Consider the following 24,404-nt stretch of genomic DNA (forward strand, 5'->3'; position numbering starts at 1 on the left):
CACGGCTGCGATGCATACACTGGGTACATTGCAAGCCCAATGGGTGGACGGCACGGCTGGTTGTCGTTGTTGTTGTCGTCGTTGTTGTCGTCGTTGTTGTCGTGTGTATAAAGTACTCGCTCTGCCCTCGAGGATTTCTCGACCGTCTCTGTGTGAGTTTGTCCAGCATTACGAGCTGCTCCTTCACACCAACCGCCCGCCCTTCCTCTTCTCTACGACAAAATCTCCACAGACAACTACACCACATCAACCACATCATAGAACAGATTCCCCCCTTCACCACCATGCCTCGCGTCTGGATCATCACGGGTGCCTCGTCCGGCTTTGGCCTGCAGCTCGCCAAGATTGCCGCCGCCGCGGGGGACACCGTCATCGCCGCCTCGCGCAACCCGTCCAAGCTCGGCGGCATCCCCGGCGTGACGCCCATGCGCCTCGACCACAACGAGCCGTACCCGCAGGTCAAGGCCGACGTGGACGCCATGGTCGCCCTGCACGGCCGGGTCGACATCCTCGTCAACAACGCCGCGTACGTGCAGACGGGCACCCTCGAGGAGACGACTGCCGACGAGGCCCTGCGTCAGCTGCAGGCCAACGTCCTGGGCCCTCTGAGCGTGTACCGCGCGGTGCTGCCGCACATGCGCTCGCGGCGGTCGGGCGTGCTTGTGACGATCGGCTCGATGAGCGGCTGGGCGCCCTTCAACGCGTGCAACCTGTACGGCATCTCCAAGGCTGCCGTGCGCGCCCTGGGCAACGGTCTCGCGGGGGAAGTCGAGCCTTTCGGTATCAGGCACTGCCTTGTCGAGCCGGGGCCCTTCCGCACGCCCTTGCTCGACCAGGGCGGCAATTTCGCCGCGACAGAAGGCACGGCGCGCATCGACGACTACCGCGCCATGAACGAGCAGACGGACGCCACATTCCGCGGCATGGACGGGAACCAGCCGGGCGACCCGGTCAAGGCGTGCCAGATCATCTTTGACGTCGTGACGCGCGAGCCGGCCGGGGACGTGCCAGAGTACCTGCCCCTCGGCAGCATGGCCGTGCAGGTGATCCGCCAGTGCGCGGAAAAGGTGCTCGCGCAGCTCAAGGAGATGGAGCCGCTGGCCAACTCTGCGGATCTCTAGGTTGGGGCCGAGCAGGGAAAGCGAGGGAGAGAAGCAGGTTGAAGCAAGTTGCAGGCGAGAAGGTATCTTGGTGAGGTTGACAAGAAGTGGCGGGGCGAAGAAAATATACAGAATTGATAGCAAGATGGATGATATGAATACGATACAGCTCCCGTGCAGTTTTTATATATATAACAAACGTCTTGAAATGCTCGAGCAGAGAAAGAGAGTGGCCGAGGCGGCATTTCTACTAAATACAGAGCAACAGCACAAAGACTGGGACCAAGACTGGGACTACATGACTGGGGCCCGTTCCACACAACGCCCAGCAATCGCGGCTCCACTTTCCTCTTCTGGCAATCCTCGACAATGCCACGCCCCCTCATGCCCTAGGTATTGGCCATGCTCTTCTCACCTGGCAAGACATATTCTGGAAATCCCGTCCATCTATTGAACTGCTTGGATATCTCGTGTAAGAATATTTCTCTGTTCTCATGAATGGATGATAGGTGCAGACGACACAGGGACAGTTGGAACTTGCGGTGCGATGCAGTGGTGGTGCTGGCACGCATGCAGCAAGCAGGCTTGGCTGCAGGGCCCCTGGTGCGCGCCGTTTGTTCAGCCTCTACGTGTCAATCAGCTTCACGCCGTAAAAGCCCTGCCCGGGAGTCATCAATTTTGCAGCATGCGGTGTGAATGGAAGCCCTGGATGGTCTCGGACGGGCGGGATGCTACATGGAAGCATAGGTTGGGATCAGCAACGGGCTCGTATTGGTTAAGCAGAGAAACACGAGTGGGGAAGTAAGTGATAGATCTTGGGTGATCTTGAGCATCGGATTAGTGAACGTGGCAAACGGGGCATCCGGGGCATGGCGTTCTTCGAAGAGCTCGAGGTCATGATCGATCTCCTAGTCGGTTTATCGTTATGTATAAATATGTATTCATGGGTCAATATTTAGGAGCCCCGTACCCATCCACACGGTGAACTCAATCAAGAATCGCACCCTATGTGTGATTACCTGGATGATTATCATGGGCATCTAGTGCTAGAGGCAATATTTCGTGGTGAGGTGCGTGTCATCCCGTCGCTGTAGGATTCTCGCCTTCGCACACAGTGGCATGTGCAGAAAGCACCGAGCCCGGCAACCAGATCACCAGGTGATTGGTCTGCATTTCGGGTCTTTGAGCAGAGAATTTCCGTTTGAGGGGTGTGAGATAAATGCAGCCCGTTCTTGCAGCCTTCATGATGCAATCCTGCCGCCCATGGGGCCTGCCTGTGCGTTGCGTCCATGGATGGATGGACCGAGTAATGTTTACTGGCCGGCCTATCGCGGTACGCGCGTGATATGTACCTGCAGCAATCGAGTCTTAGTTGCACGGTCATAGAACCCTTGAAAGAAGATTCAGGCAATGGCTATATCGAATGGCAATGTCGACAGGCAATGTTAGACACGACTTTGCGCTTAGTGCCTCGCGTCCAGAATGAAGGGAATCATTGGTCCCTGAGGTGCCTTGATAGAAGAATCAACGCTGTGCTTCAAGCACCACTGCACTTGGCCTTTGTTGTGGCCAGGCACATTGTTTGGACCTTGAAGATAACAAAGCCCACCAAGGAGGAACAAAGCCACAGGGCGACCCTCTTGTTCTCGGTCAGCAACATAACAAAATTTCACTCATGTGCGAGACGGCTTACCTCTGCAGTGCTCATATTTTGCGATTTTCTCACGTTCGCGCACGTCTGCCGGCGTTGGCCCGAGTCGTCAGCGCCAGATACTGCACCCCTGATCGCTGTCCGCAGGCATCGAGGGTTTCCTTGACGAATTGCCCACCACCACTTCACCAAGGCCTCAGATTTCCCCGGCAGAAAGCTTGCAGCCCCGGATCCGAGACGCATAGACAAGCCATCCCTGCGCCAGGAGTCACGGAAATTTGTCCCCCACGACTTCACACCTCCACATCCAGGCTGCGAACCAGGTCCATGTCCAAGACAACGTCGCTGACCAGCATCTCCCTGACATCTACTTTGTGCAGTCGCAATATTCTCAAGAGCTGAGAGTCTTTGCAACCCTTAGAGCAAGATGGAATCGCCACTGGCCTCCAAGTCCCTCTCCGCTGCTCAGGGTTCCTTGCCTGTGACGTCGCCAAAGCCGGAGCAGACCAAGTTGTCATCATCGTCTCCACGAAAAGAACACGACGCCATCAACATCCAGGAATCATCCTCGACCAAAGAGCAACACCCTTCTGCCGCCGAGACGGAAACTGCCATGAATCGAGCTGGCCATGGGGCCGCTGATCCAGCAGCTCCGACACAAGACGAGGACGAGAAGCAAGAAGTCAGCGACTCACCATGTCCCTCGCCGGCAACAGCAGACAACCCAACTCCAACCGAGTCCAGCGCTGCTCCCACAAATATGATTCCACATCTCTCACAAGCGACACCATCTTCATTGGTGGGTGTCCCACCCCAAACCGTCCCAGTGGAAGCCGCAGAGATGTCGAGAGGTATCAGCGTCTTCGTCAGCGAGCAACAGCTCCGATCAAGCTATACATATTGCTACGACCGCGGCAACGGCACGTACTCGCGCCTCGTCGCTCTTGACATGCTCCCACCACTAGACAACGTATCCACCACTCAGGAGAATTGTCTGGGCATGATTGTGCTCCCCGAGCCTGCAGCTCCAGCGCCACCAGGCGGTGAGATGGGTGTGCTTAATGCTGGAAATTGGAAGGCAAGTCTAAATCCTTTTCTACAGCGTTTACCAGAGAAACATGTGCCTCTTCCAATGCTTCTGTTAGCGGATGCGCATGCTGATACATGTATGCATTCTGAACAACAGATTCATGACGGCTCCTCCACCAGTGAAAGAGTTCTGGCTGGTGATGTGCAGGTCAGTCTCTGAAGCCAATGACACGCCATATCTTGCCCGCTGATTCTGTCAAACTGACGATACCTGTGCGACACACAGTCCACGATCGATAGCATTGTCGAAACGACGACTCCCACCACCAACCGCGTCCTTACGTTTCCATCACCAAGAGACCACTTCACCCTCGACACTGTCCAGCAGCAGCCACATCACCGCCAGCAGCGCACGCACGCACCACGCCACAACGACGCCTCGACGCCGTCGTCGACGGCGCCAGCTCGCAACAGCAACAAGCGGGTCAAGATCTACTGCGACAAGTGGGTGCACGAGGGTGTGTGCGCCTTCACCCAGCAGGGCTGCAAGTTCAAGCACGAGATGCCCATGGACAAGGCCACGCAGCACCAGCTGGGCTTGTTCCACGGCCTTCCTGCGTGGTGGAGGAAGCAGCAGGCCGAGGCGGCGAAGCACGGCGGAGACCTGGCTCTTCAGCACCAGCAGCAATATCAGCAGCAGATGCAGCCATTGTACATGCTGCAGCCCGGAATGATGGCTGGTGAGTGTGAGAGTGGTGCTCAGGACATCGGCAACCTGGCACAGCCCCTTCAGGGACTGCAGATGAATCCAGAATTTGACAACAACAACAACGACCGGGGCAATCTTGCCATGCTGGCTCAGCACCCATTCGGTGGCACTGGCGAAAACCAACAGCAATTCCAGCATCAGCAACAAGCCCCATCCTACTTGCCCATGCCGGACAACGCTGGAAACTACCCCGTCGCAAACCACAGCGGGCCGCAAGCCCTTGCTACTGGCGGCGCTGTCAGCAACACCGCTGCTTTTTTTCCTTCTGCAACTCAACCCGCGACTCAAGGGCTGTCTGGATCGTACTACACAATGCCACAGTTTGTCCAAAGCCCAGGACAAGGCGCCTACGACGAGGACGACTTGACCCTCGATGGCCATGGGAACAACCCCAACGGTAACGCTGGCGCCATGTCCTATGGACAGAGCGCTCCCGGCTCCGATCTACCCCTTCGCAGAGGTTACCAAGGGCATTGGGATCAGCACCAGCACTTTGGCCCCATGCCTTCATTCATAGGAAGCGGCATTGTCCAAAGTGTGCCGACCTCGCAGGGTCCGGCTGGCATGCACGCTGGTGACCGTAGTCGTGGCGGAGTGTCTGCCACCAGTCGTGATGAAGATGGTGAGTATTATGCCCATCGTTTTCCTGTGGCTCGAGCATTTCAGCGAAAGCTCTTACAGGAAATAAAAGCGTCGAGAATGCGGAGCTGACACAAGCATTGCTTTACAGACCGCCACCTGATGATGCGCACCAACTTCAACCCGCACACCATCCAGAACACCCAGCATGACCCCCGACGGGCGGCCAGAAGCATGCCAGACCCCCCGAGTACCGGACGAACTGGAGGAGGAGGAGGAGGAGGCTCCTTCGCCTCACGCTTCGGCCCCATCGCACCGCCTCCCGCTGCTCATGCCCTGACCTTGGCAAACGCATCGCCTCTGACTGCCACCGGCCTATCGATGGTGAGCAACACGAACGCGGGCAGCCCCTTCCGCAGCAGCGGAAGTAGCCTCAGAGGACATGGCGGCGGCGGCGGCACACCAGCAGGGGTCTGGAAGTCGTCGGCGACCAGGCCGCCCTTCTCCGCAAGCGCGGCAACGTTCCCCGTGCTTCGTCAGGCGCAGCACGGCTCGCGGCAGCAGCGAGACGTGGCTCACGACCACGACAAGCACCAGCATGCGAACAACCAGGCGCCGTCACAAGTTGGAGGCGGTTTTGGCAGTGGACAGGGCAGCAGCAGCAGCAGCCAGCAGAGCTATGGCGGCCACAACAACATGAGAAACGTGAGCGCAGAGATTGCCACCACCACCACGGGCAGCGGCTTGGGTAAGAACAAGGCTAGGGCCAGCCACGAGAACCGGAACCCCTGGCGCTCCGTCTCGGAGAGCGACGGCACCAAGGGCGACGGCGTTAACAAGGAGTGGTAAACGCTCCCACTTCTCTCACTTACACATGATTGGATCACTGGCCTTTTGCCTTGCAAGATACGGCACGAATCTAGACACTTGATGGTGCGGGATGGCTCCTGCCTTAGACTTAGCCTCCCGGCCGCAACTTCTCCTGACTCGACTATGGTCGACAGTATCGGCGACCACGGTTGATCTTCCTGCTGGTCAAACATGCCATCTCAAAGAGAACAGAGTGGCACTTGATGCAATCACGAAGCAGGAGAGCTTTATATACTCCAAGGCCCTAGCACAAGCATACAACGCCCACACGCACACACACCCCTTCACACACACACACATACCGACAAAACCCCAACCGAAAGACTTCGGCTATAAAGTAAACCGGCCACATCCCTCTTTCCCCACTTGCCACGGTTCTGAGAGGTCGTCACTTCGAAACGAAGGAGAAAGGAGCAAGGAACAAGGATCAAAAAGAGCGAGCACTTCACAACACGGGAAAGGAAGCCTGCATGCCTCTGTTCCTTGACTGTGAGCTCATGCTTTTTGACACGTGTCATCCACATCCTCTCTGCATTAACTTTTCCCGGCCCGATCCTTGCGCGCAGCTTTTACCTTATCTATGTGTACCAACCCCGACCTTTCTTGAAGATTATATCCAACAAGAACAGGAACGGGAACGGGGGACGGCGAGATACATGGCCTGACGACTTCTTCTTCTCACCCTCCGTCTTGACAGACAATGCACGCATACAGATGCCCCTCCCACCCTCCTCCATTTCACAACTAAAAAAACAACAGCAAAATACCAAAACACCTTCGCAACCCATCCCTTATTTCTGGAACCAAGCCTCCTACTCAAGCCCCCTTCGTGTGCAACACTCGGCAAAAAGGCGTCGAAAGGGAAAAAGAAAACACAAGGGAGTCAAGGGAAAGGGCGGCATTGGGGAAGGGAAGGAAGTGGAGGAAGGGGAGGGAAACGAAAGTGTGTATATGTCCGGATGCATCATCTCACAAAGCACCTGCCAAACCTGCCACCCTGACAAAGAAGCAACAACACTGTCTTCATTGCAGGTATACGGCGCGGTGCTATGTAGTAGTAGTAGTAATGGTAGCAGCAGTAGTATTAATTGGAATGTCTTCCTACAGCACCAATGTAAGCTGATACAACAAGCAGAATTGACGCGATAGTTAGATCAACAATCATCAAACCATGCCTTCACAATGCCCTGATCCAGAACGAGATGTGGAGCTTTTTCGTGATCCCGCATGGAGTATATATTAGCACTCAACCAAAACAAAGAGGTAGTGCAGTTCACTCTGGCATGTTTCCTCGGGGCATGGATGTAACTTCTAGCACTGTCTGCCTTGTATAGAGTGGTATCTGCTTATATATTGTTCTACATCGGTAGGATAAGTTGCGACGGATTTTGGAAGGTATAGTAATCTAGATACCATAGCAGCCTCCTGGCGTTGACCCGGTTCTCTTTTCTTTTTACAATCCAATCATCGTAGTCCTTGCTCAAGTGTGAACACATATTTACTGAACAGAAGTCTGGCGGGTCATTCCAAACCCCAGTACCCTTCAGGTTTCCCCACGATGGTGTGGCACAATATCCAAAGCCAGGAGCTCGCTAAATCCAGAAATTTCAATATCAAAGCAACGCTTGCTGGTCATCTTCATCTCGCTCGTTATCGTCGCACAACTATGAGCCCGGACAGTCGGTGACATCTCAAGCCTTGGTGCCAGTTTTGTCCTCGTATACGGCAAAGGCGCCGTCCGGCGCAGTGGTCCATGCTCTCTGTGTGCTGGGATACTCGCTTGGCACGCTCGAAGCGTCGCTGACGGCAGAACTCTCGCCGTCGCTCATTGCGTCTTCGTCCACATGTATATCAATGTCGAGATCGTCTCCAAAATCACTGCTCGTTTGTCTCCCCCCGTCCATGCTGCCTTGTAACTCAGGGTCCCGGTTCTCCGCATCTTCAATGCCAGGCCACGGCTCGTCCTCGGGGAGTGGGCGCTGTGCATCTGCGTCTTGTGACGAGTCGAAGCCGCTCTGGTCGCTTCTGTCGGTTTGGAAGCTCTGGTTGAGCTCGAATGATGTGTCGTAGTCTAGCATCTGGCTGTCGCGGAACTCGCTGTCGTCGGTCTCGACGGGCACGCCTGTACCGCTAGGATCCTCGAAAACTTCAACATCTCGGACTGGTCTCCTCCCGCTGATTGGGCCACCCACGCCGCGGTCTTCCCTATGTTCCGCGATAGGAGCAATACTATACGGTGTTGCATAGAATGGTGTTGTAGCCCGGCCAGGATGGTAGGCATCTGGCATAGGGCTTGGACTTGACGTGCTCCACCGTGGTGTCTGGCGTTGCCGTAGTCCTGGTGACCTGGTGCCATGCCGCTTCGCGGCGTGCATGTAAGCTGCTGACATGCTTGGGCGAACTGTCAGGGGCGACGGACGACGATCTGAGACATGCATGGCCGTGTGCGAAGACACACGTCGATGTGGCGGCATCAACGGCGAGACCAGGGACTGCGATTGCGGAGGCACGGATACTGGTCTCCGCGGCCCCGGTGAGCTCCGTGCGTCTCTGAACGGAGGTATTGATACCCGCGGTGATGCTGCTCGCCGTCCATGCATTGAGGAACCCGGTCTCGAGATGCTGGTCAGCAGTGCTTGCGAGGACAGTGATGCTGAGCGATACCGAATCTGCGCCGCTTGCCGAAGACTGAAAGTTTGATGGTGTGACTGCGAGCTGTTGATACTTGGCGATTGCTCATCGAGTCGGTCTGTCCACGCCCAGCAGTCCTCCATCGCATCCGCCTCCGGCACATCCTGGCTACTTTGCGAATCTGGGTATACGCGGCTCAGCTCCCGTAGCCGCTGCCAGCTCCAACAGGTGTCGTACGCGCTCTGATCTTGAACATATGACTCGGGGTGTGTTATGAACAGCCTCTGTACACCAGTAGCCTTCATGACAACACTGGACGTGAGGAACTCTACATTCCAGGCAACAGGTGTGACCATCTCCTCTGGCGCGAGGAAGTGCAGCCTGGAGTCTTTGTGCTTCTTCCGCAGAGGAACCCAAGATCGTTGCAGGCCGTGGTAGTTGGCGACGCGATGGTGGTAAGTCGAACCATGGTGGACTTTGGCCTGCATCCGCGAGAGAGTGCGTAGCAAGGGACCGAAGGCGTCGGTAATGGCCTGTTGCACACTGCGGGCATCAGGACCCCTGACCTGAACAAGCTTGACCAGACCCCTACTTCGTAGTCTCTTGTCTATCACTCGATCTGGGGCGACGGCTCGAGGCAGGAGCCAGTCAGAGTCCAACTCGGGCCCTGCCCACTCCGGTAGCTCAGGACTCTGCGGGTCATATGTTGGACCGCTGCTGGGTAGTTGCGTCCATTCGTCTGGGGGCATGCTGATGCTGTTTGTGTTGCTGCCGCTCGAAGCTCGCTGGGTACTGAAATCATGCGCCGCCATCCAGACACCTTTGAGACCGAAAGGCAGTAACACGACCTCGACCTCCCAAGGGTTTGTGTAACATGTCGACGACGACAGGGTTCGGAGCTGGCTGAGCTCAGCCCGAAGGACCCGCAGCTCACTACAGATCTCACCTCGGTCCATTATTCTGCCACTGCTGCTAGAACACAGCGACGAGACGCTCTGTGTGGATTCGTCCACCTTGCTGGATTCATTGAGCATCTTCTCCAGTTCACCGACACGAAATTCAACCTCGGTCATTCGCAGATCGGCTTGGTCATGCTTCTCCACGCATTCGTCGTGATTGTCAGCAGTGAACGACACATTCTCGAGGCGCTCCAGCCTCTGATCATGTCCGTGCACGGTCGATGTAAGCTGTTGAAGTGTGTCCTTGAAGAAGCCTGGAAAGGGCGGCGGCTGACTGGGCTGATCGCGAGCCTCGAGGGTCCGCGTGGAACGTGGAGTGTTGGTGACAGTCTGTTGGTCATCTGCATTCACATTTGAAATTGTGCTGTGATGATCATCTTCTTGATCCCCCGTGGCCTCAATCGCCAGTAATGGCGGCTCTTGAAGGCGCGATTTAGGTCCATTAAAGGTCTGGAGTCCCTTTCCTTGAAACGGTCGCAAGTATTCCCTTCGGACTGAAGATGTTGTCGAGCTAGGCTGCGATGGCATCATGCATTGGCTGGGGATCGGAGGTAATAAGTTGGCCGGGTCTGGCTGTGATCTGAGATAATCTGTCCAGACCTGGGTATCTGGGAGAGATGAAAGCTGCGGCATAGGTGCCTCAGCCTGCGGCGGCGTATGTGCCCTACTGTGCATCGGATACTCCATGTCTGATCTCCTCTCTTGATGACTTGTTGATTCGAACTGGCTTGGCGGGCATGGTTTTGATGGTAACGCGAAGGAAAGCTCAGGTAGCACGGGAGTGAGAGGCTCGCGATTGCCTCGAGGCCTTTCGTTCTCCTGGCCATAGGCTAGAGCATACCCGGGACTAACGGGCACGACCGCAGAAGTCGGAGCTTCACGAACATCGTCATGGAAACAAGCGTGATGCGAGCACATACACCACGTTCCTTGGTCAGCCGCGTCGGCGCCGTTCTCTCCAGCTGGGCTGGCGCCATTAAAGCCAGCAGACGATGCGCGACTCCAGAACCGACGGCATCCACATTTTGGGCCATTGGGACCATGACTCAGGTCCGTGAAGTTGCAAGCGCCTGAAGGCAATGCCGGTGCATTCATCTGGAAAGGCGCATCGCTGAAGATATTGAAGAAAGATGTGCTCGCGATGGCGGCATCGGGGGCGAGGCCTGCCATCGGGTGCTGGGGGGCGCGAGGCTGCGTGGGGTCATTGATTGGAGCGGTGGTGTTTCGAGAGCAAGAATTGGCAGGAAGCTGGTCTGGTCGGAGGCAGGGCGATACGGTTGGTATTTATACAGAAGGCAAGACGCGGGCGGAAGTGGTGACGGGCGACTCTCGTCTGTGTAGGACACGGTTATCCCAGGTAGGCGACCCGACCAGGCAAGGGCTGGGCCGCGATGCGACAATCTAGTACATTGCTGTTGCTGCTGGTTAGCACCACCGGACCGTGCGATGCTGTGTTCCGACGAGAATGTCCAGCGGTCGAGTCCAGGCAGCCAGAGCACTAACCACGCGTGGTGTGGCAGAGGGACAAGGCTGCAGATGCTGCCAGGAGCTTGGTATATATCCTCTTGATTATGTTGTGGTGACGCGACGGAGTCTCCCAATGCGGCCGCTGTTCGCAGGTCTCGTCAAGCGCTGGGGCCCCGTTTTGTGCAGAGGTCGAAGAGGGCGGATTGACGAGACAAAAGAAGGTCGAGTCCCAGGGTTTCGCGGGTGGGAGGTGGAGGACGAGGGACGCCAGATCGGAGCGGCAGCTAGAGGGAGGTGTAGTGCAGGTGCGGGAAGCACCCAGGTGTGGAGGAGGTGGTAGTGGGGTCAGGCTCCCAACGCGCGCGACCCGTGACTGGCCCGAAGTGAGTTTGAGTGCGGGCGCTACAGGCAGACAATAGGGATTGTGCAACGGGCACCTCCCCTTTGGGCTCAGAGCATGGACACAGCCGCATGCATAAATGCATGCTAGTAGTGACTATAGCCTCACGATGAAGCTTAATAGCATTGCCTGTGATGTGCTTCACATTCCAGCACAGGCACGAGCAGAGGTTTGATATCACGTCAAGCCCTGCCTACAGGCTGCAGCAGCAGAATATACAGCCAAACACGCGGGGATGGCAGCCCTCTTCAGACAAAGCCCGCCCGCACCGGCGCGGCCGCCTCGCGAGACAACCTCCAGATTCTGCAGTGGCACGAGTAAGTGGTTGCATCAAGCCATGAGGAGCTTGTTAGTGTCATGGCCTCCACCATCTCCCCATCCCATCCCTCGTCTCACTACGCAGGAAAGGGAGGGGGGTTCCTCAAGACCTCGACTGGCCACTTAACGCGTCCCGATCCGGTCGAAGCAAGAAAAGCAAAGACAAGGCGGAGGCGAGCAAGACGTGTCGAGTTGTTGTTGTGCTGTGGGCGGCACCGCTTCCTATTGGCTTCATTCACGCCCAAACCCGGCCAGACGGCCCAACTAGACACATCCACACATCCCTGGGCTGGAACTCAAGGCTGCACCCCACCCGTCTCGAGGCAGTTGTTCATCGTGGGCCGTGCCGCAAAGTACCTATCCGAGTCGTCGCGCTGTCGTACACCGCCTGCAGCAGCAGGGCTGACTGGACCCTGCCTCTCGTCTCGGGACTTGGTGCCCCACAGCGCCGTTCACCATGCACACGAGCAGGCTCACAACGACCTCCAGACCACTGCCATTCACCCGGAAAGTCCCTTGCGTGGGGCAGGGTCCTCCTCAACCTGAAGCCTAGCGTTATGCAGCAAAAGACAAGGAAACGACACACAGATTGCCTTACTCAAAGCTCGTCACCCCTGAAGCATTCACTTCTGACCAGGGCTCTCAATGAGGCCAACGACTTCTATACATGAAAATTCCGACGTTCACGTCTCGCATATTGGATGGAGTCATGCACGTCCTGACAGCCATACTGGTCTGGCTTCGATGTTCGGATGATGGATTGAGACGACACGCACGTGTGTTATTTGCTTCCCGTTGGCCTATTAATGAATGATAATTGTTGGTAATGCTCCATGCCAGTATGCTCGCAATGATATGTGTGTAAATGTTAATGTCTCTGCGTATATCATCCCTTCATGTCCACCCCTTTACGCTCCCATTACAACGCCGTGTATAGTGAAATCAATCCCAGATCCCGAAATATGATGCCGCCACACCAGATGACTTGGAGGTATCTGCATGTGCTCGGCGTAATGTACACTGTCAAATCGAGCCAGCCTCGGCCGCTGAGGTTGTAGCTGAGCGAATTCCTTCTAGACTTCACCCCAGCTGCCCATCGGCCCCGTGGGGGCTACGATGGAACTTCTCGTGCCAACTGAGCCACCGATATCCCAGTAGTGGCGTGAAGACGAACCACTACCTCGTCTCACCGATCTGCGCGTGCTCTGGCTAGCACAGCTGGACGCGGGGCGAAAGAGGACTGGGCTGGCGGGTCCTGCCGCCTTGAAGGTCCGTCTCTCAGCGGGCCGTGCTCGTGACACTAGCGGATGATGCTGTCGGACTCTGGCAGCTTTGGCCGCATTATCTTGCGAGCTCGATGTGCTCAGGGTCGAGCTGCCAGATAAACCGTTGTTTCCGCTCGAGCGCGACATGAACCTGGACCGCAGATATCGGAATACAAGCCGAATGTCCAGGTCCTTCTCCCACTCCTCTTGGGTGAAGGCGGCACCACTGTTCTCGTTCGAGTTCTGCGGGATGGTGTGAGGCGCGATTCGGCTCGCAGGCACATTGATCGGCTGGGTTTGATTGCCAATAGTTGGTTTGAACTCAGGCATTGCAATGGAAGCGTCAGCCGGAACGTTCATAACGGGCTCCGGGGTCAGCACGCGTTCGGGTATCGCCGGCAAACCGGCATACGGGATGGGAATGTGCTGCACGCGAGAGAATGTCGAAAACGCGCCTGGGTGCTCGGACAGTTGATGCACAAGCAAGCCGAGCTCTCTGGCTATGCGCTCTAGAGCTCGATCCTGCCAGTTCATCTGCGCCAGCAGACTTTCGGCAGGCCGTTCAGCCGCGCTAGGCGTGCCTGCCGCCAGAGCTGATGCTCGTGGTGTTGAGCTTAGATCTTCGTCATCTGCCAAGGTCTCGCCCATGAGCACAGACAGCATCTTGTCATCAATGCCCAGAATGTCACGAATGACCTTGCGCGTGATGCGACCCCAGACGCTCTCCGGCCCTGCGTCTTGGTCAGGAGAAGTCTGCTCGTGCCAGTCATCGCCGTTGTCAATAGCATCGTCTGTCAGGTCGCCCAGCGCTTCGAATGCGGCAATCTCTTCGGCTCGAGTCTTCGATTTTGGCCATGTCCTTGCCGCCGCTTCACTTGACCGCCGCCGCCTCCGTGTCTCCTTTTGGACCTCGTCGAGCAGAAGCCGGCTCTGCTCTAAACGCCATGACTCTATCCGACGTATCTTCTCGACTTCGGCAGCTTGCTCGGCTTCCAGTCCACTCTGGAGCTGCGCCTGCTCAAGGCTCTCACGCCGCCTGCGTATGCGTCGGGGGTTGTATTGCTCAAATGCATAGAGTCGATCTTGGATCTCGGGGCTGATAAAGTCCTGATCCAGTCGAAACGATCCGAGGCCATCGTGGGCAGGAACGACAGGAGTAGGGGCGAGGTGTGCCTGTGATGAGCTAAAGAGGTCTGGTGTGGAACGGAATTCTGGTAGGTGACTGTCCAGGCTGTCAAGCTCGCCATCGTCCTCCTCCTCTACATCCAGATGGTCGACCAGGCTAGCGGAGGGATCTTGCGTATCTGCCTGTGAGAAAGTACGAAGGCTACCTAGATCGCTCAGTCGCGAGCGGCCAGGTGTGATATTACTTGCGTGAGTACCAGTGAGATAGGACGATGTAGTGCCGGTCTCGGTCGGTGGCGAAAAGAGGACCCAGGTCTGCGACTCCTCGATGGTGTTGGGAGTAGCCTGAGTCGGGACGACAGTTTCGTCCTGGACCGCAGACGGCCGGTAACCCCTCTGTAAGGCCGGGCGCGTCTGCTGATGAAACGCCATCTTCGCGAGTGGCGCCGAGATTGTCTACCTGGGCAGGAGGATACGAAAAGGCAGGACGATGAAGGTGAAGAGGCCCGACCGGGAACGATCCCAGTGGGATGAGGCACTGTGCGATCCGGCAGGGAGGGGTTTGTTGAGAGGAGGAACAATGAAACAACGGAAACGTTGTTGGCAGCGATGCGAGAATGGCGGCGTGGGGAGGAGTAGCCCGAGAAGGCGTCACTTGATAAGGAGATGGGCCCACTTGACCTGTCGCAAGGTGCGATCGCGGCGGGCTGGGGGAGGTGGAGATGTCAAGGTGGACCAGGCCCAAACAAAGCGCGCTGTCAGGGTCTCGGCGGCCCAAGGCTTGATTGCGCGCTCTGCGAAGGATACTCCGTCACTGTTGGTCGGGCACTGACTCTCGGGTGCGGAGGCCTCGTTCCGGTGCTTTATCGTGGGCAGACGGCGGTGACTCCGGGGCGCGGGCTTCGGGTCTTACTGAAGTCAAAGTGTATTGACCAGAGAGGCCATGTCTGAAGCGATATACATAGAGGCAGGATGAATATGACTGAGTTGGACTGTCGCGCGTGGCCTCTTACAAGAGAGATCGAGAGCGACGACCAGCCAGCAGGAAATAGGCTACGGGGGCGTAAAGCGTTGAGGGGGGGTCGTCAGGATGACCAACCAGCCCAAAGCCTCGAGAGGCCAGCCGACTCGCAGGATCGGCACCCAGGACCACCAAGGAAGCCGCCAGATCTGCCAAGGTGACAAAGGATCACTGAGCAGCACGAATGAGAGGGTGCCCAGGTTTGTTGTGACACACCACCCATCGACTCCTTGCAGAGGCGCTAGGCCACTCTCTGACGCGCCGGGCTCAGCGCGAGCGTCCTCGACCTGGCTGTACCAGAGGACCCCCACCACCCTGGCGGATGATGCCATGATGCGATGGCTCGCCCTGTTTGCGCAGAGCCCAGCAAAGGTTGTATCTCGCTGATGATCTCGCGGCAGGCCGTCACGCGGTCAGCTGACTCGGGGGGCCCGATCAGGCCTTATCTTAGTTCTAGCCTCTTCCCGCCTGAAGATGGCACACGTTTGAATATATATTGAAGCCACGATTACGACATCTCGCAAGGCGGAGGGGTGGTCAGGCCCTGCCAGAATCGTCCCGCGTTTCCCATGCGGGAAGGATGACTTGTCAAGATGCCAAATCCAGCAACGCACAACAGATCTGTAGGCGGCATGATCTGCCGTTCGTATTCCGCAGATTTATTGTACCTTCAAGCGGTGTGACGGAATTCCTTCGGCCCGGCCAAATAACTCCCTAGGTAAACGGGAGGGTGGGATTGCTTGTTGCGCAACTCCCATCCTCGTACTCTGTCGAAAGTGCAGCTCTTGGAGCCATAAGTGAGGGGCCTGAACGGCGGGCATGGCTTGGTCGATGGTGGCAGCATATGTCTGATCAGACAACTACCTCTGAAGGCACAAATCGCTGGACATCCTGTCTAAGGCTTGCCGCTGCCAGTAAAATAAAATGCAACCTGGGGATTCCCACGTTACAGGACAGCATATCGCGGCGGAGACTAGTCTTCATGTCCTCAAGTGCTTGCCTCCTCTTTGCCACTTTTACGACTAAAGCACGCGGCCTCATCTGCGCCATGGAGCAGCTTTATCCACTGAGTCAGCATCCACGGCAAGTCAGTACTATGTTTCTTTTCCAATGAGATCATCGCCACCCCTTTCGCGTGGCAAGCTGTAGTAGCGATGATGTCTGTTAGCTCGACTGAAATCGTGGCCACCAGAAGCAGGGCGAAATACCCAACCTCATGCTCGCAGAAGATGGCTATACCCACAGCGTGTCTACGTTTTGATTCCGAACGACTCCAACTTGCGCCCATGTGTCGTATGTATGCTCAAGTCAGAAAACGTTGACCTTACATCATCCCGAAGAGTCTGGCTCAAGCAGCAGGTGGACAAACACAGACTCAGCCCTCCCATAGAACTGGCGCAATATCCGGAAAGCAAGCGGTCTGCGTGATTATACCTCAGCACGTCATGTCACTTTGAAACACATGGCAGATTGAGTGAACGGCGGCTGCACTGTTTCTCAAATGCAAGTTCCCATTGATTCTCATGTAGCAGTGCTATGGAGACCATTTAGACGCCATTTCCTCATCCCGTATGTGGTGTGACAACTTGAAAACGCATGTGAACCTCCTTTACTCGGCAAAAGCCTCGGGGAAGCGGCGCATGTTGTCAGCGAGCTTGCCCTTGTTGCTGAGGAACTGGACGTAGGCACCGTCGACCTTGACGCGGCCAGCAGCCTTCTTCTCCAGGTACTCGTCACGGCGGAGAGGGGTGAAACCCCAGTTCTTGGAGATGATAATCTTTTGGCGGCCGGGGAACTTGTACATGGAGCGGCGGAGAGCCTCGAGAGCGATGGCACGGTCTGTGGATGGGCGGTTAGCACTCTGTTTTGCACGCAATCCGAGTTTCGAGAGGAGATCTTACTAGAGTCACGGGTGCGGACGCTGAGGAGAATCTGGCCAATGTTGACACGGGCGACAGTGCCGTTGGGCTTACCCCAGGCACCACGCATACCGGTCTGCAGTCTATCGGCACCAGCGCAAGACAACATCTTGTTGATACGGACGACGTGGAAGGGGTGGGCGCGGACACGCATGTGGAAACCCTCCTTTCCGGCGTACTTGACGAGGTACTTGTTGGCGCAGATACGGGCGGCCTCGAGAGCCTCAGAGCTCAGCTGCTCGTACTCGTTGGAGACCATGTGGATGCAGAGAGGGAAGTCATCGACCTTCGCGCGCTTGCGGCCAAGATCGAAGATGCGGATCTTGGGGTCGGGGACACCACGGTTGAACCGCGACTTAGGGTACGGCTACCAAAGAAGTCCTGTTAGTAACACGTCGTTTGAACATTGTGTCGAACCAGCGACCATGACGGAGCGCATCATGACGCAAAGTCTGCTCGAGCTGTGGACAGCAAGGTTTTCGTGGTTGGAGGCGGGTGTGAATATCAACAGTCGGAGTGGGTGTCGGTCGTGAGACACGTGCGAGAGTCTTTTGTTGCTGCTGTGCCCCTCACGATAATCCCTCTCCTGGTGCCGTTCTTCATATTCCTCCCGCCTGTCCAATCCGTGGCTCGAGCAGAAATGTGCGTTTTTGTGCGATTCGTCGTCTTGGCCGGTGGTCGACGGGAAGGCGCCAAAATTGCGTGCTCACCTTGTTCTTGCAGTAGCGGTAGCATCTCGCGGGACGACGAGCCATCTTGACGGATTTCTGGTGGTTGGCTTTGGGTGGTGTTCGTTTGGTGGTGATGTCGACAGGGAGCAGGCCAAACACTCTTAAGAGAGAGGCGCGGGCAAAGAGGGTCCCGTCACTTTTGATTTCAAAGCAAAAAAGAGTCAGACCGGCCAATGTGGTGGCCAATGTGGTGGCGGGAACGGCTTTGTCAGACTCTGGAGGTGGTCCGTGCTGTCTTTCCCGCCTTGCCCACCTTTCCCACCTCGCACACTGGAACGGAGTGGGTGCTTAGGGCACAACTTTTTTATTCGGATCGCAGGTCGGAATTAGGCGACTGGGGCCCGCAGCCGTGGGTCTGCGCAGTCATTGAAGAACTCTGCAGAAAAGTTGTCGACAGTCTCTCGATCTGCTTGCTCAACCATCAACCCACCACCAAACGACACGACATCCGTCAGGTTCGACAATCACACACCGACACAATGGCCCCCAAGAAGAGCAAGAAGGATGCCAACAGCATCAACTCCCGTCTGGCCCTGGTCATGAAGTCGGGTAAGGTGTCTCTCGGCTACAAGTCCACCCTCAAGGCCCTGAGAACCGGCAAGGCCAAGCTCGTCATCATTGGTATGTGGGATCTCCAGGAAACTGGTCCGTAGGCTTGGTCGCCAGTAATGCTAACATCATCTTCAGCTGGCAACACCCCTCCCCTCCGCAAGTCTGAGCTCGAGTACTACTCCATGCTGTCCAAGACTCCCGTCCACCACTTCTCCGGCACCAACGTAAGTATAATACAACCTTTCGCGCAAGCGTGCGGCGTGCGGTGATGGGAAAAGCATGCAATTCTGCTCATGCTCTCCCCACGCACGCACTGCCCTTGTGCACCAGCTCGAGACCTCTGGTCAAGAGCTGTACCCCGAGAAAAAGTCTCCTGTAGACTTTGGAGGGTAAACACACCTGGCTTACACATGTTTCTTCCTCTTACAGATCGAGCTCGGTACCGCTTGCGGTAAGCTCTTCCGCTGCAGCACCATGTCCATTCTCGACGCTGGTGACTCCGACATCCTCGCCGACCAGCAGTCTTAGATTGTCTCTAGCTCGTAGCTGGGAGGCAAGGCACGACTGCATGGTTTTATGACGGCGTTTCGGCATCCGGGTCACGGTGAAACAAAATGGGATTTGGGATATTTCGCAAACCAGTCATGCGAGCCAGCTGGCAGACATGCACGCCGCGCGACGCATCGTGGGCAGACAATCCGACGAGTAGCAATGTCCTGGGACTCTCCTCCACTCAATAGCTAGTCCAATGCCTAGTGTCGTTATAAAAATCGACAAAGTCCTCAGATGAGGAATACAAAAACAAGTGATACCCCTGACAATTGGATCATTTTTGAAGTACCATGTGGTTGGCTGTGCATGATGTGGATGCTCAGTGCAATGTGACTTGCGTATCACTCGAGGCTGCTAGTCAGACACCCGCCTCGAGCATGATGGGTCAACCAATCTTTCGGTTAGTGGAACGCGAACGTTGGGCCGTTGTGTGGCGTGAAGCTCGCTGGCCGTCGTTGAGTATTCATTGTGATTAACCATACTTTGCGTCCACCTCTAGCTCCGCCTGGGCTTCGACTGCGTATTGAGGCAACTCTACTCAAGTGATGGCGCAAGAAATAGTCTGCCACAACACAAAGAGGTCTCTGTAGTGGGTGCTGGTGCCAAGGGTTTTGTGCTTCACGCACAATGGGTCCGTGAATTCTGCTCAAATCGATGGCTCATGCAAACCACGCAGCCCTCTCAACCACAGCTAAGACCTCGGAACGTGGCAGATTAATTGGCCACGCTCGTGCTCTCGTTTCGTATGGAAACAAAGCAGAGGCCTCTGTATGTCCGCAGATGCAACATCGCGTGGCAGTGCGTGGGCACCTTTGCAAAGCTCAGTGTTGCATGGCTCACATCCCAACTAGTGGGTTTCAACTTTCATCGCCTGCTATTAACTACATGGGCAGAACTGGACACCGGGTGTGGCTTCCCACGGCCGTGCACGAATATACCTCTAGCCAACGACCGATTGGCGACAGCAAGGCAGGTCTAATTACCACGCTCGAGGGTAGGCATGGCGTTCTGTGCTCACAAACACGAACGTCCCCATGTGTAGTGTCTGTCGACCCGGAACACACCGTTGACTTGCGCTGAGAGTGGTACCATGACATGCTGGTAGCTGTACACTACATCCAGGGTTCTCATCAAGGGTCTTCCTGAGTTCCCGTGGAATGGATAATGTCTCATACTTATCACGTCGAAGTCTTTCTGGTTATACGAAGCGGTCAGAACTAGCTGCTGCTTTTGGCTTTTGGGCAGGCCGCAACCAGACATTTCAAGGCTGACCGCCAGCCTGCGCCATGGGGGTGCCACTCACACTCGAGCAAGACCTGATGGACCAACGTGGTGTGCTCGCAAAGCAAAAATAGCACAGTACTCGATGAACTGAGTACGCCCACTTCACTCCGTCTCTCCGTTCTTGTTTACTCCAACCTTTGTTTGGCTCGTCCACATTTGAAGATGCGATGGGCTACCACGTGCGAGAGGAACATGCCTGTCCCTTGCCTTGCGTAGCCCTGCTAATTAGTTCTCTACGGGAGCGGCCCAGCGTTTCCGCATGCAGTCAATGCGGCCAAGGAAATTCATGCAACTGCAGCTCATGGCACGGGCACCTACTATTCAAGGTTGTGTGTACTCGATGCTGTGGATGTGACTGGGACGGCCGAAGGGATTGCGTACTCAAGAGCCAGTACCACATGCCGTGACACACGTACGTAGAGTTCAAGCTTATCAGACTTTGAGACCGTTCTGAGTACCCCATGGCATGCTGTAAACAACACTGACCGCGCGGTGTGTGTGCGTGCTTGGAGTAGATGCCGCACCACAGCCCCCTGCCCTGCGTGTAAATTAGGCCAGGGGACGTTCCCTTGACATGCGCACCGGCTTCAGCTCCAACTCAGGGCACTCCTTTGCCATTCCCCCACTAAATGGCAAGCCCGCGCAGGAAATACCCACCCCGGGACATTGCATTCGCCCATCTCCAAGCATCCCTCCGCCACCAGACACACCACCAACAGCCGTTTCTGCCACTGCCCTCGAACTTGGCGGGTCTTGACTGGGACTCCTGACCTACCTTTCTTCCGATTGCTGCTGGTACCTTTGTACGCACACGCAGTCACACATTCACACACCCACTTCCTTGCTCACGACCACGGCAGCCACTCGCCCTGTCCGTTCGCCCGCCCGCACGCCCGCCGCCCGCACGATCTACTCTTACAGCAGCGTCCTGGCATTCCAGGGGATCGAGCGGCCATGTCCACCGCCACAAAGAAGCCCGTCGCCTCGGGTGTAGGCCGTCTCTCGTCTACAGAAAGCAGCAGCAGCACATCACCCTCACGCCAGGCTCGCTCTGCCACACCGACATCGCCCGCCGTCTCCACGCCCAGCCGCACAAGATCCATCCGCGGCGCTGGTACACCCGGTGCCCAACGTGTTGCGCGGGGTGCCTCGTCCATGTCACTCAGCAACGCCACGGAGATGATGGACCCAGAGGCCCGCGCTGAAACCGTCGCCCTCATCGAAGACCTAAAGAAGCGCCACCAGGACGCCGACACCACATCTGAGCAGTACAGGAAACAAGCAGAGGTCCTTCAGGCCCGCCTCGACGAGGCCCTCAAGGAGCACGCACAGCTCGAAGAGAAGGTCCACGAGACCGAGGAGCAGCTTGAGGCTCTTCGCAACGAGAAGCGCGAGGCTGCCCGCCAGATGCGCGAGATGGAGACCATTTACGAGGCCGAGAAGAGCTCCATCCTCAAGGAAAAGGAGGAGATGGCGACCCGCGAGGAGGAGATGCAGGCCGTCATCAACAGGCTCAAGGAGACACTCAACCAACGCAATGCTGATGATGAGTACCGGCCCTCGAGGCAATGTAAGCTGTCATTCTCACGCGCGGGAGGATAAACGATTACATGTGATTCGTTGCTGACCAGCCCTTTCTGTAGCGGCTCACCCTTCCCCCAGCCTAGAAAGTGGAGGCTTTGCTCCTCCGTCATCCATCAACCGTAGCGATTCTCGGAACAACTCGAAGCTTCTTCTGCAGAAAGACAAGCTCATTGAGTCCTTACGTCTTGAGTTGGCCGAGGCCCAGATCAAGCTCGTCGAGACTGAGAACCAAGGTGGTGGCCGTGTCCATGAAGTCGAGCGGCTACTAATGGAGGCTCGCATGGCGAATGCGAGACTGATGGAGGACAATGAATCGTACCAGTTGCTCCTGCAGGAGAAGACTCTCCATGGAGATTTCGGCAAGGGCGATTTCGACTACATGGGCGTCTCGACGAACCATGATGCTCTGAGTGCCCTGGAAGGCCGTCCCAGCACACGCGGCGCGGATGAGGCCACTACACCAGGCAGCCTCGCCGATGAGCTTGGTGCGGCGTCGGAAGATGACGCGCACTCTCACATTGGGGAAGAGCCTGCCCGGCGCCTTGACAACGAGGTGCGAATGCTCAAGGACCAGAACAAGGCGCTCACATTGTACATCAACAAGATCATTGAGCGACTCCTGCAGCACCAGGAGTTCGAGCACATCCTCGACACCTCGACCGAGGGCGCCGGCAAGGCCGGCAATGTGCACAAGGAGCTGCCTGCACCCCCAGCTGAGATATCCGGCGTGCCGTCGCTGCTGCAGCGGGCCAAGTCCATGGCCATCGGAGGCGGTAATACTCGCAAGCCACGGCCTATGTCCTTGATGCACTCGATGCCCAAGGAGAACTCGGCTCACAACAACCCTGACACGGCTCCGAGCATCCCTATAGGATTGGGACGGTCGCAAAGCACTCGTCGCGGACCCCGACCCATGAGCGAGCAGTTTGTTGGTGCCGCAGGCGTCGTGAACGCAATGTACAAAGGCCCTGACGGCCCGTTGAGCCCGACGCTGAGCAACCCTCGGCACTCGCAGACCTTCTTCTCGGGCGCCTCGGGCTCGTCGCGTACCGCCTCGTATGCGGGCAACGGAGCTCCCAGCGCTGGCAATTTCCCCGGCATGCGTAGCGAGACAAGCAGCGTCAGTGGCGACTCTGGGTCTGTGGCCGGCGATGGCGTGTCAAGCACGACGCAGAGCCCGCCCCGGACGCTCAATGGCGGCGAGAAGCAGGGCAATGCCACCTTCACTGGCAACAAGCCAAGGCCGCTGCGCCTTGTGCAGGAGCAGACCGATACCAAGACCGACAACAAGCGCGCCAGCTGGCTTCCCTCGTTCTCCGGCTGGGGTGCCAACAACAGCGGCTAAGTTCATCATGCTTGGTTAGCCATCTTCAGCGTTAGGCGGCATTTGCGAAGGGTTTTATGCATTGGGACTCTCGATGGCATGACGTTGTGCCTGGTGGATATTTCATGAAAGGTGTCATGTTCTTTACCCATATGGAACATCCGACACGGATGTCAGAGTAGCCTCTGAGCTACGAACAGTGCACGAAATGATAGCGACATTGACGACATAAGGGACCATTCATGGAAAACGATATCTCTCTCCTCGATTAAATACCAAATAAAGGGGGTTCAAAACCATCTGGAAATCGGCGTTTGGGGGTATCATTGGGGAGGGAGCATCATCATGAAGAGATATATCTCGAGAGAAACCCATTCTTCACGTTATGTAGTAGTTTTCTTGAGTAGTTACGAGCATGAGACGATGGCCTGGTGCCTCAATAGAGAAGAGTCTTTGAATTTTCGCGATCGCGTCCCGCTTGGATGTTTCCTAGCTCTCTTGAGAGCAACGAATTATGCTTCCCATCGTGACATTAGCAGTTGTTTGCACGGGGAGTTGCAGATCGTCGAGAGAGGTGGGAGATGTGATCCTTTTAATTCATGTATCAAGCACGATGTGCCCAGCTAGACGCTGCCCGTATGCGAGGACCAGATAAGTTTCTTCCTTTTTCGACCAGTGCTCCGCGGTCCGTGTTTCCATCACTCCCAGGACTACATATCTCGGTTCCGTAGCTTTAAACTCCCCATCTCATCCCTGGATGTCCACGGTCCATGGTCAACAGTCCACAAGGTCCCCGTGAGGCCCCGCGGATGACAGCCACCATCAAAGACCATCCACACGCAACGAAAGGAGAGCGCCCCTCGAAGAAGAGAAGGTCACCAGCGTCAGTGGACCAAGGGCATCCGAGTGTGCTGGAGATTTTGCGTCGACTTGGGACGTAAATGCTCGTCACAAGCCGGGACATGATACACCTTTTCTCAGGATCTGGGCAATGGGGAATGGGATGCCATGCAAAAGCAACCCGTCTTCTCGCATAGAACAATAGTCTAGTGGTTCTCTCTCTGCGTATGGGACTAGCATGGGCAACAACCCTGTTGCGGAGCAAGAGACTCGAGAAGTTGGTCTCGCGGTCTTTCCAGGGTCCCTGCCAGGCACGACTGAATAAATCTCACAGCGTCTGTTCGGGTGCGTCCGAGGGCATGTAAGACTGTGACAATTTGGCAAAGGAATGCCTCGTACAAACAGCCCGTTACGCAGCATACGCCACTGGAAAC

At 56.4% G+C, this 24,404-nt stretch overlaps 8 protein-coding genes across 8 annotated transcripts; 5 read left to right on the forward strand and 3 right to left on the reverse strand.

Annotated features, from left to right (window-relative positions):
- Positions 1 to 278: 278 nt before the first annotated feature.
- Positions 279 to 1,121, forward strand: B0I36DRAFT_249077 (3-oxoacyl-reductase; the record flags this gene model as incomplete). Its single annotated transcript, XM_046150443.1, has 1 exon — positions 279 to 1,121. A coding segment is annotated over one exon (843 nt), but the record flags the coding sequence as incomplete, so codon positions are not given.
- Positions 1,122 to 3,178: 2,057 nt separating this feature from the next.
- On the forward strand, positions 3,179 to 5,977 carry B0I36DRAFT_351992 (uncharacterized protein; the record flags this gene model as incomplete). Its single annotated transcript, XM_046157065.1, has 3 exons — positions 3,179 to 3,988; positions 4,067 to 5,171; positions 5,280 to 5,977. 3 exons carry the CDS (start codon positions 3,179 to 3,181, stop codon positions 5,975 to 5,977), a joined length of 2,613 nt encoding a protein of 870 aa, XP_046009294.1.
- Positions 5,978 to 7,689: 1,712 nt separating this feature from the next.
- Positions 7,690 to 10,758, reverse strand: B0I36DRAFT_247928 (uncharacterized protein; the record flags this gene model as incomplete). Its single annotated transcript, XM_046150345.1, has 2 exons — positions 7,690 to 8,076; positions 8,113 to 10,758. 2 exons carry the CDS (start codon positions 10,756 to 10,758, stop codon positions 7,690 to 7,692), a joined length of 3,033 nt encoding a protein of 1,010 aa, XP_046009295.1.
- A 1,793-nt stretch (positions 10,759 to 12,551) lies between these two features.
- B0I36DRAFT_329833 (uncharacterized protein) lies at positions 12,552 to 14,783 on the reverse strand. Its single transcript, XM_046154759.1, has one exon. It carries the CDS (start codon positions 14,593 to 14,595, stop codon positions 12,847 to 12,849), a length of 1,749 nt encoding a protein of 582 aa, XP_046009296.1. The 5' UTR covers positions 14,596 to 14,783; the 3' UTR covers positions 12,552 to 12,846.
- Positions 14,784 to 14,810: 27 nt separating this feature from the next.
- Positions 14,811 to 15,489, forward strand: B0I36DRAFT_329834 (uncharacterized protein). Its single transcript, XM_046154760.1, has one exon. The coding sequence runs from the start codon at positions 14,830 to 14,832 to the stop codon at positions 15,112 to 15,114; it is 285 nt and encodes a 94-aa protein (XP_046009297.1). The 5' UTR covers positions 14,811 to 14,829; the 3' UTR covers positions 15,115 to 15,489.
- A 1,164-nt stretch (positions 15,490 to 16,653) lies between these two features.
- B0I36DRAFT_329837 (60S ribosomal protein L10) lies at positions 16,654 to 17,967 on the reverse strand. Its single transcript, XM_046154761.1, has 3 exons — positions 17,814 to 17,967; positions 17,086 to 17,470; positions 16,654 to 17,023 (listed from the first exon to the last, which is right to left on the reverse strand). The coding sequence occupies exons 1-3, from the start codon at positions 17,856 to 17,858 to the stop codon at positions 16,794 to 16,796; spliced, it is 660 nt and encodes a 219-aa protein (XP_046009298.1). The 5' UTR covers positions 17,859 to 17,967; the 3' UTR covers positions 16,654 to 16,793.
- A 179-nt stretch (positions 17,968 to 18,146) lies between these two features.
- B0I36DRAFT_329839 (60S ribosomal protein l30-like protein) lies at positions 18,147 to 19,239 on the forward strand. The gene is made up of 3 exons (XM_046154762.1): positions 18,147 to 18,455; positions 18,522 to 18,610; positions 18,816 to 19,239. Exons 1-3 carry the CDS (start codon positions 18,314 to 18,316, stop codon positions 18,912 to 18,914), a joined length of 330 nt encoding a protein of 109 aa, XP_046009299.1. The 5' UTR covers positions 18,147 to 18,313; the 3' UTR covers positions 18,915 to 19,239.
- A 1,626-nt stretch (positions 19,240 to 20,865) lies between these two features.
- On the forward strand, positions 20,866 to 23,597 carry B0I36DRAFT_386421 (uncharacterized protein). The gene is made up of 2 exons (XM_046161111.1): positions 20,866 to 21,792; positions 21,866 to 23,597. The coding sequence occupies exons 1-2, from the start codon at positions 21,177 to 21,179 to the stop codon at positions 23,149 to 23,151; spliced, it is 1,902 nt and encodes a 633-aa protein (XP_046009300.1). The 5' UTR covers positions 20,866 to 21,176; the 3' UTR covers positions 23,152 to 23,597.
- The last annotated feature ends 807 nt before the right edge of the window (positions 23,598 to 24,404 follow it).

This window comes from Microdochium trichocladiopsis (assembly GCF_020744255.1).
Source record: "Microdochium trichocladiopsis strain MPI-CAGE-CH-0230 chromosome Unknown B0I36scaffold_8, whole genome shotgun sequence".
Lineage (NCBI taxonomy): Eukaryota > Fungi > Ascomycota > Sordariomycetes > Xylariales > Microdochiaceae > Microdochium > Microdochium trichocladiopsis.